The sequence below is a fragment of the Galeopterus variegatus genome, unplaced genomic scaffold (genome assembly GCF_000696425.1).
Source record: "Galeopterus variegatus unplaced genomic scaffold, G_variegatus-3.0.2 Scaffold151, whole genome shotgun sequence".
NCBI classification, from domain to species: domain Eukaryota; kingdom Metazoa; phylum Chordata; class Mammalia; order Dermoptera; family Cynocephalidae; genus Galeopterus; species Galeopterus variegatus.
In genome coordinates this window covers 195,928-211,924 of record NW_007726262.1, presented here as the reverse complement: position 1 = coordinate 211,924, position 15,997 = coordinate 195,928, and the positions used below count along the sequence as shown (strand labels likewise).

Here is a 15,997-nt window from a genome sequence, read left to right as displayed (position 1 = left end):
TCAGCCAGTGAGCGGGAACCGGTCTGTATGTGGGATCCGAACCCTCGGCGGGAGCGCCGCTGCACTCCCAAGCGGCGCACTGTAGCAGTGTGCCACCGGGCCGGCCCGGTAAATCTTAAAATTATTCCCTGGTAGGAAGTTTATCAGCATTCTTAGTGATTTGGTAAAGACCACTTAAGTCAGTCCAATTCCTTTCAACATAAAATCACAAAAATGTTGGGCCGGCCCGGTGGCACAGTGTGCCACTTGGGAGCGCGGTGGCGCTCCCGCCGAGGGTTCGGATCCCACATACAGACCGGTTCCCGCTCACTGGCTGAGCGAGGTGCAGGCGCAACACCGAGGGTTGCGATCCCGTTGCCGATCCAGGTCCAGTATGGGCGCGACACTGAGGGTTGCGATCCGTTGCCGGACACGAAAAAAGACAAAAAGGAAAAAATAAAATAAAAATCACAAAAATGTTAAGATGCCCATTTCTCCTGAGAACAAGAATGAGAGTTCTCTAGTTTGGCTTTCGTACCACGGAAGTCCTTAGAGAAACCTGTTTTGTGAGTTCTAAATCATGCATATTCCTGTCTTCTAGGATTTCTCTCTGATCAAGCAGACAGTTCAGGATACAGAGTCCAAGGATGAATGTTCAGCGTGGCAGTGACGGTGACAGGTTATTGCGGCAGGAGGCAAGCTGCCCAGTGGATGATACCTCAACTGCAGCCCAAGAAAAAGAAACAAATAACTTGACTTCATCTGGTCTTCATATTCTTACTTATCCCATAGGTCCAAGGAATGAAGGTACAATGATTAGCTCTTGACTTAATTTGGGGGGCTTTCTGACACTTGAGCATCTTCTCTACCTAGAAGGCATGAATGTTCTTAATCTAAGTAAATTATCCAATTAGTTGCTTATCTTGCATATCCCAATTATATGAAGCTGACCTTCACAGAAAATTTCCACTTATTTAATCAGTCTAGCACATTTAACTTGGCAATAATGTTGTAAGAAAAACAGCCACAGGTTTGGAGTCAGAAGACTGATTCAAATTCTAACTCTGCTACTTATTAGCTGTAACCACGGATAAGATTATTAATCTTACTGAGCCCTGCTTTCTTAAGCTAGAAAACAAGGATATTAATATTGTTCCTGCTTCACAAGCTGGTGGATTAATGAGTTAATGGGTGTGAAAGCTCCTGATAAAGTGTTAAATTCTTTTTAACTTTTAATGAACAATAGCAACAATAACAGCAAGTGCCATTAATTGAGCAGACACTATACTAGAAACTTTACATACATTCTTTAGATCAGGGTGACAAACTGGTCAAATCCGGCTGCAGCCTGTTTTTGTAAGTAAAACTGTACTGAAACAAAGTCATCATGCCAATTTGTTTATATATTGTATATTACTGCTTTCCTACTACAGTGGCAACAACTGTGACCCTCAAAGCCTAAACTATTTACTTTCTGGTCCCTTACAGAGTTTGCTGATCCCTGATCTAGATTAATCCTCACAACTATTATCCTTGTTTTACAGACGAGGAAACAGAGGCTTAGAAAGCTTAGGTAATTTGCCCAGGTTCACACTGCTTGGGAGGTAGGGGACTGATTTCAAACTGTGTCTTTTTAAAGAGGCTGTGCTATATATCATCAACTGACAGAAAAGCATGTGACTGCAACCCTAGCGTACCCCATTAGGGAAATTTGTGCAATGAGTGTCTTTTCCTGCCCACCCATTTAAGTGTGGTACAACCTGAGGCTCCTTCCTTGGGTTCAAGAATCAACCCAATTTAATTGCTTCATTGTTGAGGAGAAATCAAGCATTCTAAAAAACTGAATTAATAATTCAAGTACCTATTCCATTTTTAAGAACCACTTCAAGTGTGAAAGCCTGTCCTGGTGATCAAAGTGTTTCTTGTTACAAACTTGCCTGTGGATTGCATGGAAGCTTAGCTCTTGATGTGCAGACTTGGGGCCACACTGAAAATTTGTTAGAAGCTGTAGAATGTGAACTCTAAATAGGTTTTTTGTCTAGATTTTGGTGTCCTTTTATTTACAAACAAATGGGGAAAAATTGTCCTCCAGCTAACAATTTATTTGGTTATCTGAATGCAGGAAATCAGACTAATTTCGCAGAGATCATGGGCAATAATCATGTTCAGGAATAATTGTATACAAATTTAAAATACATAAGGGGTGGGAGTGAGACATTCAGTTATATCTAAAATGTTCTTTCTTTCAAAAAAGGTTTGAAGAAAAGGTAGGAAAATGTAAACTAAGCTTTCCAAATCTAGGTGATGTATTGAGTCTGTGCTTCTGTATGTTTGAAATTATAAAATACCTTTTTTACATTAAAATAAATTAGGAGAATGCCTATTTAAAAGAATCCTCTGATAATTTTTTTATAAATACTTCTGATTGTCTTCTGTATCCATACATATTTCATATGTTTGGTTTTAAGCCTGTTTTGCATCATGCTGTATTATACTTTTTTTTTTTTTTTTTTTTTGTCTTTTTCGTGACCGGTAAGGGGATCACAACCCTTGGCTTGGTGTCGCCTGCACTGCGCTCAGCCAGTGAGCGCACTGGCCATCCCTATATAGGATCTGAACCTGCAGCGAGAGCGTCACTGCGCTCCCAGCGCCGTACTCTCCCGAGTGCGCCACGGGCTCGGCCCTGTATTATACATTTTGAAGTGCTTTCACATACTTTATTTCAGTTGATAATCAAAACAACCCGGTGAGGTACGTGGAATGAACATTATTATCTTCGTTTTACAGATGATGGACCAGCTTTAGAAAAATTAATTAAATTGCTTAAAGAAAATGGCTTTTTAGTGATACTAAGACAAAAAACTGAGATTCCATGAATAAATCCCAATGCCATTTGCACTGGAACTTTTCTGCTGAGAGCAAGACCTGCCTGTTCGAAAAATGGTATAGGCGATGTTAGGATTCTCCTGTACATAGTGAAAATGCATTTTTCTGTGAATTTCTAGGAAAAGTGATGTACTAAACAATTAGAGTCTACTATTATCCTTTCTGGGAAATAAAACTTAAAAACAGTTTTGAAGAATGAAAATGAATAATTTTGGCACACGGTGGTAGCAGGTTTCTTAAATAAAACATGGGAAATACAAGAGTATTATTTAGAGATAGAAGTGAAAACAGAAGTAAAAAGTGATTGTCTTTGTGAACCAACACAGGGGGTTGGGGGTCAGGTGTAGTGGCAAGGGACTGCTGGGTTTCCACATAAATTCTTTTGTTTATTTTTTTAAAACCACGTACATAGTTTGCTTTAAGATTTTTAAGGCATTTTATTTTAAAGTGTGGACTTTCCTGCCTTTATCCCCTGCTTATCCCCATTCTCACACATATATGGAAAGAAGTTCAGGGAGATCTAATATGAGTCTCTAGTTGTTTTTTTGTTTTGGGTTTTTTTTTTTTTTTTTTTTTTTTTTACTTGCTCTAGGCAAGAGTTTTTACCTGTGAACATCTAAAAGTTTGGGGTTTTTGTATAATTGCTCTTTTAAAGAAGACAGGGTTTATTTTTCTCCCAAAGCTTTTGCTCTTATTTTGGTTTGTTTGTATGATCTTTTAGACCTTTCTCTTGACCATGCCTCTCAGCCAGCAAGTCTTCTGTTCCCTCACATAATGCCACTTCCTGAAGACATCAAAGGCTCTTGCTTCCAAAGCGGGAATAAACGGAACCATGAACCCTTTACTGCTCCAGAAAGATTTGGAAACAGCAGTGTGGGCTTTGGCAGTAACCCCCATTCCCAAGCGCCAGAGAAAGTGACGCTTCTTGTAGATGGCACACGTTTTGTTGTGAATCCACAAATTTTCACTGCTCATCCGGATACCATGTTGGGAAGGTAATTGATGATTGTTTCCTTCCAAATTCACTCTCTTCTCTGTAAACAGAAATACCTTCTGTTTATCTTGCATTAGTTGTGAAAATAAAAAGCATTTCATTGCTTATTTTTCTACCTTCATACTTTTGTGAAAAGGGGAAGGACAGCTGGTAAAAGCCTTATATGTATTGGTGATTTGGGGAGGGGAGAGTGTACTTCTTTCATTTACAAAGTCAGTATAGTGAAATGAGCCACCACAAAAGTTGAGTAAAGTCTAGTTAGAACTATGGAAAATAACCTGCTGAATTTATACTCCTGTATAAACTCACTCTAGAGTCATGTTTTCTGAGTTCCACAGGTGAAAGATGCTGGGATAAGGAATGACTTAAGTTGTGTTCTTTTTTTCTTTTCATAAAAAATAGAGTTAGACACATGTTCCATATGACATAAGAACAAAGCCATTTTACTGAAAAGCATTTTCCTGCCATCTATTGCCAGTTTTATGCTTGACAGTAGTTGTCATGCTGTCATTTTCTAATGCCTCTGTTAATATTCAAGATTTTTGAAATGGAAATTTTAGCTGTTTTGTTGTTTCATGATCTCTTTATTCTTCATGTTCCATTCTCTGTGCTGCTTCATTCAGACTATAGTCTTATCCTCCTCTCATCTCCAGCTCCCATTTTTTAGGGTTAGAATTTAGAAAATGGAATTAGCCTGCTAAAGAGAAGCACTGTCCAAGAAGTATTCTTGGAGCCCGGGCTGGAAGTTAGGAGATCCTCTTTCTGGCCAACCATAGACCTTAACATGAGGAACAGCAAATTGTGATAAGAGTAAAAATAATGATGATAATGGTAGTATGTGTGTAGAATTGGCTTTTGAGGCTTTTTATTGACTTAGAAATAGATTTTGTTTAAAGATCTAACCTCACTGAGGATTTCAAAGTGAATTAGAAATCAGAATGGATCACATTAATTTGCTGAATTCTAGACTAAATGGAATCCAGTTATTCAAATATGTATTTGAACATACAAATTCACAATGAGCTATTTTAAATTAGAACCAAACCTATCTATACTGTATATTTCTCAAATATCTGAATTAAGATGAAAGTAGAACATTAAAATATTTTCCTAGTTAGCCCTATATTTTATCAGGCTTTACTTCCTGTTCTCAGTTTTGGTGTCACTACCATTTGACCCCCCCAAAAAAGTGTTCCTCAGTGCAGGTTGGCTGTTGCCTCTGAAAGTAGTGATCAAGGGAAGGCAGGCAGGCATTTTCTGGTTAACAGATTCTTGGGTGACACTAATTATTTCAGTCTAGGAATGGGTTGTCCCCATAAGAGGAGAGTCTCATTCTTTTTCCGAGCGGCTCATTCAGCTGAGTAGGCCAAGATCATGAATTCTCTTTTTTTGACAGCTAGCCCATCTGGGAATCCGAATCCTTGACCTTGGTGTTACAACATCACACTCTAACCAACTAAGCTAACCGGCCAGCCCCCAGGGTCACAAATTCTGTGAATTACTTAGGTTTCTTCTGTCCTGTGACTACATACAGTACTCATAAGTCTAGCCAGTGAACTTACAGATGTGGGCCACTAGTCACAAGGGGGATGAGCTGAGAGAATGGGAATGGATTAATGCAAATCCATGCCACTACTAGGTAAACAACTCTGAGCTTAAGTCCTACTGATGATAGATAGGAAAGATTATATTTATGACCTACTGTTCACTGTTTTGATTCATAGCTCTCTCAGCTAGACTTCAATCAGAGCATTCCGAAAAAACATCAGCATTCTTTGGGGACTACTTTTATCAAGATGGATTTCTTATGCATGGTGCAGTGATTTGGAAAGCGTATCATATGGAATCATTTTCAGACCTCTGAAAAGCAGCAATTCAGGGTAGAAGAAAATGGTTATGAACAGTTGAATAGCAGCACTTCCCAGCAGGTTAAGGAATGAAATGGCAGTGATTCCCTATTGAGAAATCAAGTCAGGCTGGCTGAAAATAGCTACTGCCTGCCCTGTCCTTCATGCTGTCTTCCCACTCCACAAGTCCTACCACAAAAGTGCAGCGGAGTAGAAGTTACGGGGTCAGTTAGACTGGAGGGAATCTGAGAGGAAGGGAAGAAGGATGGGGAGAGGTGAATAAGAAAATCAAGCCTTATGATTTCTGAGTTCATGCTGAGAGCAGGCCTACCTCTCAAACTGCTGAGAAGCATAATACCTACCCTCCTTTTCTACTTGACCGGAAAGTCCCATTGTTAGAGTTACTCCTTGGATTGAATTACAGGCGTTTTTTTCCAGAGCTCCACAAGTAAGACGTGCCAAGAAAAGGAAAACATTAACATAGCCACACTGGGGTTGGCTGGTTAGTTCACTTGGTTAGAGCATGGTGCTGATAACACAAAGGTCAAAGGTTCAGATCCCCGCACAGGTCAGCTGCCAAAAAAAACCCAAACTAAACTAAAATAAAATGTAACATAGCCACACCTACTAATACAGATTCATCTATTAGATTAGATGTTGGAAAGCAAAACTCAGAAATATTGAGGAATGGCATACTGGGTAGGTAAATGTTAATAGAGGAGGAGAAAGGAATAGGAAAGGTTAGGAGCACAGATGCTGTGTTCCTGAGCTGTCAGTATATACAGGCATGTTCTTGGAGTGTGTGATGGTTGCCTTTCATATCCTCCAGTAGGGAGGAGTGTGTGATGGTTCATTTCATGTCCTCCCTACTGGGCAACCATCACACACACTCCGGAGATTTTCCAAAGTCCACCTCAGCAGTTGCTGTTTTACTGCATTTGCTGTCAAACTTACTACAAGTGCACCTTGAGGACTTGCCACTTCATCCCTCCTTGCACACAAATGCTTAAAACAATTGCTACTTTCTTTTCCTGTCTGAGGGGCATTTCCTAAGACTTGAGTTCATCTTACAGGCACTGGGTCCCAGTGCTGTGTTTTTAACTTTCACTATGAGAAAGTGGGATGGAGTCTTCCAGAATGAGGTCAAGAAAGAAGTCTCATCTGTGAAGAATCCTGCTGGAGAAGGTAACATTGTTGCTTGGGTGTCTTCCAGGATGTTTGGACCAGGAAGAGAATATAACTTCACACGGCCCAATGAGAAGGGAGAGTATGAGATTGCCGAAGGAATCAGTGCAACTGTATTTCGCACAGTGCTGGTGTGTAGTAACCATTTTTGTTATATCCCTCTTCCCCAGGGGGAGGCGTGGTCAGCAGCCTCAGTAGTCCCATCAACTTTGTTACGGACTTTAGGGTCGCTGGTTTCGTTATTGCCTTTCCTCCTTTGTTTTCTGCCCTTTAACTTTTAAATCCTTGTTGCGTGTGTGAGCTCAGTCAGTTATTAAGTTATGATTAAACATGTCAGGATAGCCAGGATCCACTTTGCCATCCAGTGAATCAACCAATTTGGTGATAAGTCCAGTAATCCCTCGCTTTAACAGAACCAGGAATGAACAGAAGTGAAGAAGTAATTCTTCTTGGTCTTTGCCTACATTTCTTCTTCCTGATCTATTTACAGGATTATTACAAAACTGGTATCATCAATTGTCCTGATGGCATCTCTATCCCAGACCTTAGAGATACTTGCGATTATCTCTGCATTAACTTTGACTTCAACACTATCCGATGTCAAGATCTGAGTAAGTACAGGAGCAGTTGCTAGCTGAACTTGAGCAGCTAAACTTTGAGTATGCTTGGAAATGACTGGTGATATTTTTTATTACTAAACAGAAGGAGTTTCAACTGTGGGTTGAAAATCATCTCCAGGGCCGGCCCGGTGGTGCACTGTCGCCGCTTGGGAAGTGCGGCGGCGCTCCCGCCAAGGGTTCGGATCCCACATACAGACCGGCCGCTCACTGGCTGAGCGAGGTGCGGGAGCAACACCGAGGGTTGCGATCCCGTTGCCGGTCCCGGTCCGGTACGGGTGCGACACTGAGGGTTGCAATCCGTTGCCGGTCACGAAAAAAGACAAAAAAAGGGGGGAAAAAAAAAATCATCTCCAGAGGCAGAGATGTGATACTAATTACCCCATTCCCTCTTTTGCTTCAAAGCACTGGGAGGAAGTGGAATAAACAAAGGAAAACAGGTAGTGGGTTCTAAATCTAGCTTGACCAGTGAGTGACCAAGCTAATTGCTTCCCTCTTGGGACCTTGTTGTCTTCACTCTTTAACATACAAGGATACTGATTGGATTGTCTGACATGAGGAAAGGCTCACTAATAAAGTCAAACAGCAGAAATTGGCTGGGTTCTTTTTACCATTATTGTTACAATTATTTTTAACTCAGTGTTTGCTAAGTGCTTTATAGATGTGGACTCACATAAATCTTATACAGTTAACTGAGGTTATCACCCATCTTTCAGGGTTAACAGATAAGAATACTGAAAAAATTAGCTTGTTCAAAGCTCTAAGCATTGAAGATAAGATTTAGAACTCAGATTGACTACAAACTCCATATTCTTATCATTACTTAGGTTTCCTGAAATTATTTAAAGAATTATTCTTTGAAGTTCCTGATGCATTTCCTTGCATGTTGCATGAAGGCCTCTGGACTTAGGATTTCCCTACTGGGTCTAGTACGTACTTTGTCCTTTGGTGTTGCCAAACTTCAGATTATTACTCTATACTGTGGTACTTTAACTCCATGAAATCAGGATTCAAAGTATCTTCAGAAGAGGTACTACAAAGAGTCACCCCAAATGATGGTTCTCTCTCTTGTAGAATTAATGTTTTGGTCTGACACCGTGTGTCTGACTAAACTTCAGTTGATCAGAATGCTCGGGGATTATTAAACATGAATAAATTGAAGAGTAGTAGAGTATGAAACTTGTCTAACAAAGTCAGTTTAATTGTTACCTTGGAACAGGACACAATCTCCTTGCCTTTAAATGTGCCACTTCTCTGGACCTTATCAATGGTAACAACTATTACTTCATAATCTTTTTCATTCTAGTAATATGTACATTTAGACAGAAAGCATATTCACCTATATTTTCTCTCCCCAGGTGCTTTACTGCATGAACTGTCTAATGATGGTGCTCACAAACAGTTTGATCACTACCTCGAAGAACTGATCCTGCCCATCATGGTGGGCTGTGCCAAGAAAGGGGAGAGAGAGTGCCACATTGTTGTGCTGACAGATGAGGATTCTGTGGACTGGGATGAAGACCACCCCCCACCCATGGGAGAGGAATATTCCCAAAGTAGGAGGCCCCTGCATGGTGTAAATGTTTTCAGCAAGAAACATGTTGCCCAGAGTAGCAGCTGGATCGTAGAACTCACTGTTGAGTCAGTAGTCAGCACACTCACCTGGATAGTAAGCTTTTAGTGATGCAGGTCTAACCTTTATGCTGGGGAATATAATGAATATTATACCTCTTACTCCTAACCCTGGCATCTGGTACTGTACCAGATACTGAACAGCACATTAAATGGTAGTGTTATTCTTTTCTTCATTTGTTTCATTTTAAAATTCTTTTGAATTAGTAATAATTCAAAACTCAAAAAGTATAAAAGGATATACATTAAAAAGTTTTTTTTCCACCCCTGCCCTATCTACCCAGTTTTCCATCTTGTTTTCTTTTATATCCTTCCTAGTATATTCAGTGCATATATATAAACAATTACATACTGTTTTTTCCTTTTTTTTCAAATGATACCATATTATACTGACTGTTGTATACAATGTCTTATATAAAAAGCTTCCCGATTCTTTTTTATGGCTGTATAGTATTCCATTGCATGAATGTGCCTTATTGATTTAATCAGTCCTGTTGTTGGACATTTAAGCTACAAATTATACATGATGCCGCAGTGAATATCCTTTTAAATTTAGTCTTTTCACATATCTAGATCTCTATAAAATATTCCTGGAAGTGGAATTTCTGTATTAAAAACTGTGCTTTTATAATTTTGAGAGATATTTCCAAATTATCCTCCATAAAAGTTGTACCAATTTATTCTCACAAAACAGTATATGACAGGTTTGTTTCCCACATGCTCACAAAAGTGTTTTTAAAACTTATCTTTGCCACTCTTAACAGGTTAAAAAAACCAAAAAAATCACATCTCATGGTCAGCAGGAGTTTTAATTTGCCTTTCTCATTTCATGAGTGAGGCTGAACATCTTTTTAAGAACCGTTCTAATTTCCTTTTCTGTTAACTGTATTTTTGCTTTTACCCATTACAAAATTAGATTGTCTTAGTGATTTGTGAAAGCTATTTGTGGTAGCTCTTTCTATATATTAAGGAAATTGGCCCTTTATGAGTTACAAGTATTTTTCCCACTTGGTTGTCTCTTTCTTTAGCTTTGTTAATAATGGTTTTGGCTATGCGGAGATGCATTTTTATACTGTCATCAGTTTTTCTTTTAATGATTTCTATGTTTTAGGTCATACCCAGAAAGGCTTTCCCCACCCTGAGACTACAAAAATGTCTCTTATAGTTTGTGTATTCTTTAACATTTAATCTTTGATCCATCTGGATTTTTTTGGAATCGGGTCAAATATACCTTTCATTAGCTTGATTCTGTTAGCTTATCTCCTTCCTCTTGTAAAGGTCTTCACTCCATGACTAACCCCCCTTTTTTCTTCTTTTTTTTCAGTTCTTTATAGCTCCAAGCTCTATAGATTCTTCAAATATATTGAGAATCGGGATGTTGCAAAAACAGTGTTAAAGGAACGGGGCCTGAAAAACATCCGCATTGGAATTGAAGGTAAAAAACAAAACACCCAGTCAGTATTCAGATTGAATGTTTATGGAGTAAGTTGGATGTATGGCTACAACTTACATTCTCAAAATTTAGCTTCCAGAGGGCCTAGAGAATAGGCATACATGAAAACTAAGTTCCTACTCAAGTGTGAAAGATTTTTATTTTTGTTTGTCCTCATATTTCCTTTTCATTTTAACTTCAGTTGAAAATACTTTAGGAAACAGCCACAGGAATAGGTTCAAGTTTACTACTTCAGGATAAAGAGTAGTGAGTGCAAAGGACACTGGTGGGTAAATGTAGCAGGGTTTGTGGGCTTACCAGGTGGGAGGATCATTCTGCCAGCAATCTTGGTGGTGGTGGTTCTGGGATCTGGAAAGGTCCTTCTGAAAAATATAGCTTTAAGACTCAAAATTTAAGATTATTCCATACCTTTGAGGAATGACCTTGAGCAATGGCTCCCAACCTATGGTCTCCATGGAAGGGTCTCAGAGACTGATTCTTGAAGGGTGCTGAAGCCATCCCAGTCTTCCTTTCATGGATTTTTGACTCATACTTTGCCATTGTTGCTGCCTCACTTTCACCCATCAGACCTTCATTGTGTCTGGCTTAGGTTGGAATTTAAAGTTGGAAGAAATTTTGAGATTATCTATTAAATCTCCTTCCACTTTGTCTTTACCTTGTCTCAGGAAACCCTAGAGATATGGTGATAGGGATCACCCCTTTTCCTAGAGCAGCCAATCAAACTGTTCTATCGTTAGAACATTCTTCCATACATCTAATAACTGCCTCCCTCTTCTGCCTGCCTTCAAGTTCTAGTCTCTGAAGCTCCTTTGAATAAGATTTCTTCCATTTCCATGTCACGGTCTTTCTGGTATTTTATTCAGCATCCCTGTTTTTTCATTAGGCTAAACATTTCACATTTCCATAACTATTTCTCATACAGTATGCTCTATAAGCAACAGAATTAAAAGGACTAAAGTAACCATGCCCTGGCAGGATTTTTGTTCTATGGTATTTTGTTGCCAGCAACTAAAGTTCTCCCAAAATTAATAAGAGGCTTCTCCCCCTTATTAGAAGGGAGAGAATTCTTGTTACTTCCCTTAGATTAGTCCCTTCTAGGGACAAGACCTACTAACATGAGCAGGAGGGAAGCAGTAGGTGGTTGGGGCTAGGAAGGCTTGGGTCACTTCCCACATAGTGGTTCATGCTGTCTTTGGATTTGGGAGGAAATTGATGTGGTTAGGAAGGAGAAAGTAAGGACACCAGAGTAAGCACAATTTGCCAGAGTCATGAGAGTGGACTTTTCTGTTTCAGGTTACCCTACCTGTAAAGAAAAAATTAAGAGAAGACCTGGCGGCCGGTCTGAAGTCATCTATAATTATGTGCAACGTCCCTTTATCCAAATGTCATGGGAAAAGGAAGAAGGAAAGAGTCGCCATGTGGATTTCCAATGTGTTCGAAGCAAATCCCTCACTAACCTGGTAGCTGCTGGAGAGGATGTCTTGGAGGACCAGGAGATACTAATGCACCACCCGCCCCAGGTGGATGAACTTGACCGGCTAAATGCCCCACTTTCTCAGATGGCTTCTAACGACTTTCAGGATTAGGGCCAGCTGTGAGTCCACCCTTTGTCAGAGCTTTTCTCTGTCTGGGATGCCTGCAGCTAGTCCTTCCCATTCTCCTTATGGTTTGTCTCACCTTGAGGAGGGGACATGCTTTTCCCCTATCCTTTTCCTTTCTCCAATAATGAATGTGCTCTTTTCAGTTAAGTCCATGCCTCTGGCAAAGGATGAAGCAGTACTCACTGGTAGTTTAAGTATAAGCTTTGCAGCAGCCCTGGTAACTTGAAAATTTTGAGTCTGGTGCTGTTCACTGAGTCTTTGCATAACTGCAAATGCAGGAAGGGAAGTCAAGACTCCTGTTGCCTCATATTTAGCAAAGCAGCCTTCATCCTTTATACTCTGTTCTTGGTTTCTGTTTGTTTTGTTTCGTACCAGGCAGATTGCTTAGTAGCAAAGGGACCAAACTTAAAAGGAGACAATCTCCATCTTCTAAAAGCAGGCACTAATGGGATGCTCATTAGAGGTTAATGAAAATGCCATTCCTGGTGGCCTCTACAGCCAGATTGCATATGGGAAGAACTAGGCTTTCACTCAAAATGTCCAGTTTTTAAGACCTTAAATTCAGTTTTGCTTCTCATTAATGCAGAGAACAATCCAAACCCACACAGACAGATTCCTTGGCAGGAAAGATAATGGTATAACAATAACACCTGTTCAGTTTCAAGGTTTTTGAGCCTAAACAAATTAATGATTCATACTGAATGAAATTCACAACTCAAGTAGAAAAACCTCTCCAAATCAGGCCAGTTGGATCATTCTGGCTTGGGGTCTGGTGTGAAGCCATAGGTCTTGAGACCCCGGAGCAGCACATTGCTGTGGGTGTGGCTGAGAGACCTTAGATAGGGATTAAAGGCTTTCAAGATGAGGGCAAAATTTCTCCCAAATGCTCAGTATCTCAATAGAAAGATTTATAAGAGCTGCAGGGAGAGGGCATTTGCGGTGAAGTTGGGTGGGAAACATCACCTGTGCAGACTTGGTCTTGTTGCAGCATTTATCCTTGTACTTTTGATACCATGGAATTTTTCTGGATATCAGTGTATTTCAGCAGCCTATTAGCTGCTCACACACTGGGTAAGGAAATGATACTGTCATCCCCAAAGGAAGGGCAAGTTGAAGGGAAAATAGGTCTAGTCACTTTGTTTGATGTCAGCTGTTAACAGTGCATGGTGGATGACAACAAAGAGTTCACTCGCCCCAGCCCCCACAGTACTGAACCACCTTCCTGACATCTCCATAGCTATTAACAGCAAAGTTAAATTTAGAATCCAGAGCCAGACATAAGTGTTTTGGGATTATCTCACACTCTGTGGAAGAAGTTGACCTTCCGGTCACCTACCCAGGGCATTTACTCGTCATAAATTGTGAAGAGGCATATGGTTTCCTTTAAGAAAAGGAAAGTTTTTTAAGAATATGGCTGGTTTTCTTCAATTCCATTCCTATAAGATACTATAGGCTAAGCTACTTGATTCCATTTTATGAATAAATGCCCTAGTCATAGTCCTCCAAAGATAAAGTCAGGTGTTGAAAGCTCCTCTTTCCAGGCTTGAAAAACAAAAGTGTTCTTAAGAAGTGTATTCTCTGTGCATGTGACCAGCATCACAGTGAAAATCAATGGTTTGTTCCTTACTCAGAAAAACTAGTAGTGAGGGTTTAAACTGAGCCACCCCTCGCTCCCCAGAGTTATCTGATAACCACTGGCATCCATTTGCAAGGCTGATGGCCAGGGTTAGGGTTAAGGTTAAGGGTGAGGTTATTTGTATCCAGAAGGTAATTTTGTTTCTGTGAAACTAATTGGCTCATACTTGAGGTCAGGTTTGGCTTTGATCTTACCAGTACCGTATATGTACACACTAGCAGTTGACTAGCCCAAATACTTGTTTAATGGTGCTTCCTTTATGGTTCTCAGTGGACTTCCAAGCCATTACAAAGGAAATTTGAATTATCTAATGTTTATGTATCCTATGAGGATGTATAACTTCTCCTATTATACAGCTTATGTATTGTTAACATTTCAGTGTAAACACACCACAGATAATACTTTAAAACGAGTTCTTGCTTAGAAAAAGACAAGTATAAAGGTATGGCATGTACTTGATACTTTGTTTTACATAATTGATTAATTTCCTCAGGCTTTCAAGAACTAGGTCTTTTCCCCCTCCAATTTGGGCTAACATGCTCTTGGCCCCAACCCATGGGGTTTGAGTAAGCTGGAAATCTGTGACAGTGAATCTGCTAGTGTCACTGGGTAGTGATGACTGAAGAAAAAGCTGGGACCACAGGTTCCTTCTGGTGGAGAGGGAGATTTCTTCTGTAAGAAGAACCTGGAGTTCAGCGTCACTGTAATTGGTGGCTGTCCTCAGCCACGCCTGTTCTATTCCCAGGGTCAGAACATTCCACAATGGTAGGACCTCTCAGTCCTTGGAGGAACAAGGGCTGGGCTGTGATTATCCCCTCTGGAGTCAGTTACTGGCCTGATGGGCAAGAGGCATTTCTCTAATAAAACAAGGTGGAACTTTGGGTTTGGTGTTTTTTTCCAAGTGCCTAAATAAGTAAGCCAGGTTGTTTATACAGAAAATGTTTTACTAATGAAAATGTTTTTACCAAAGTATCTTACTCAGCATCTCAGCAAGCCAAGATGAACGTGAATTTGAGGTTTAGAATCTTGAGTTTGTGTCTCCATCATATGTACCGTTAGTTGATTGGGAAACATTTGCCATTGAGGGGTCAGAGAGAGGGCAAGGAGACAGTGTTAAAATGTATAAGGTTAGATGATTTAATGGTTTCTCCAAAGTGGAGGAAAGGTATTGAAAGAATGACAGCAAAAAGGGTAAGGAAGATAGAAAGCTCAATTTACTGCATAATATACAATAGCCAAATTACTCTCAAGAGAACAGTATGATATCTAATGTTAACAGGTCTATGAAAATACTGCAGAATAATCCCAGAAAGGATAGATGTATTTGCAAATAGTGTTCCAAAAGATCCTTCTTTAAGTAAAACAAATATTCAGAGTACAGGCTTTAACTCAAACTCTGTCATAAAGTGTGATATGGAGTCTTTTTTTAATCAACTGTCAATTGAAAAAATCAAGGGTTTTTAGTAATTTATTCAATGCCACTTCTTGCCATCATTTTGAAATTGTTAAAATGGGCATAGCTCAGAAAGCAAACCTGATGACTTCATGAGAGGAGGAGCCACATTTGTGTTCTGGGTGGGATCACCTTTGCCAGGAGAACATTACATTATCTCTATAAAAGGCAAAATGCTTGTAGGTTTTGCCTCTTTACTTTGTATTTGAAGTTGCACTTGTTCACCTATCAGTGTTTATGAAATCCTATACTTGGGATGCTTTTTCTATAATAAAATATTATCCTTTGTGTGTCTGTGTTGTTTTTTAGCAGAAAGTAAAATTGGAAATAAAGGTGTTAAAAGGGACTTAAAGAGGTGGCACCCATACTGACCAGAACAGAGCCTCTTCCTTCTCTAACGAAGACCTGAGGCTCATCTTTAGCCTACATGTGCTTTTCCCACCCTGGTTATTTATAACTCACAGGTTCCAGAGTCCTTAATGTCTACCATCTCTTGAGTTCCTGGTTAACTTGCATTCAAGACTCCTTGGATACTCAAATCCAAAGCAAAATGCAAGTTGAAAGATAAGGGGACCCACAAACTTCTACGTTCCTGTTTTGGATTAAAGCAAGTGAGGAACAATGGCAAAAATGAAAGCCAAGTGAAAAGGGTAGGGTGGAGTCCAGGCAGGTACCTTGGAAACAGCTATAGAGCCTCTGCTCATCGTTTGGTCT

General features: G+C 39.9%; 1 protein-coding gene across 3 annotated transcripts in view; it reads left to right on the top strand.

The window, feature by feature from the left end:
- KCTD20 (potassium channel tetramerization domain containing 20) overlaps positions 1 to 15,573 on the top strand; it is a 32,426-nt gene extending 16,853 nt beyond the window's left edge. For 2 of the 3 annotated variants that reach the window (XM_008591864.1, XM_008591867.1), the window contains 7 exons: positions 581 to 786; positions 3,587 to 3,860; positions 6,920 to 7,022; positions 7,382 to 7,502; positions 8,867 to 9,064; positions 10,465 to 10,575; positions 11,887 to 15,573. In XM_008591864.1, the coding sequence (XP_008590086.1) occupies positions 627 to 786; positions 3,587 to 3,860; positions 6,920 to 7,022; positions 7,382 to 7,502; positions 8,867 to 9,064; positions 10,465 to 10,575; positions 11,887 to 12,179 (1,260 nt within the window). In that variant the 5' untranslated portion in view covers positions 581 to 626 and the 3' untranslated portion in view covers positions 12,180 to 15,573. Of the gene's footprint in view, positions 1 to 580; positions 787 to 3,586; positions 3,861 to 6,919; positions 7,023 to 7,381; positions 7,503 to 8,866; positions 9,065 to 10,464; positions 10,576 to 11,886 lie in introns of those variants that run through there. The other variant, XM_008591873.1, reaches the window with a different exon arrangement.
- The last annotated feature ends 424 nt before the right edge of the window (positions 15,574 to 15,997 follow it).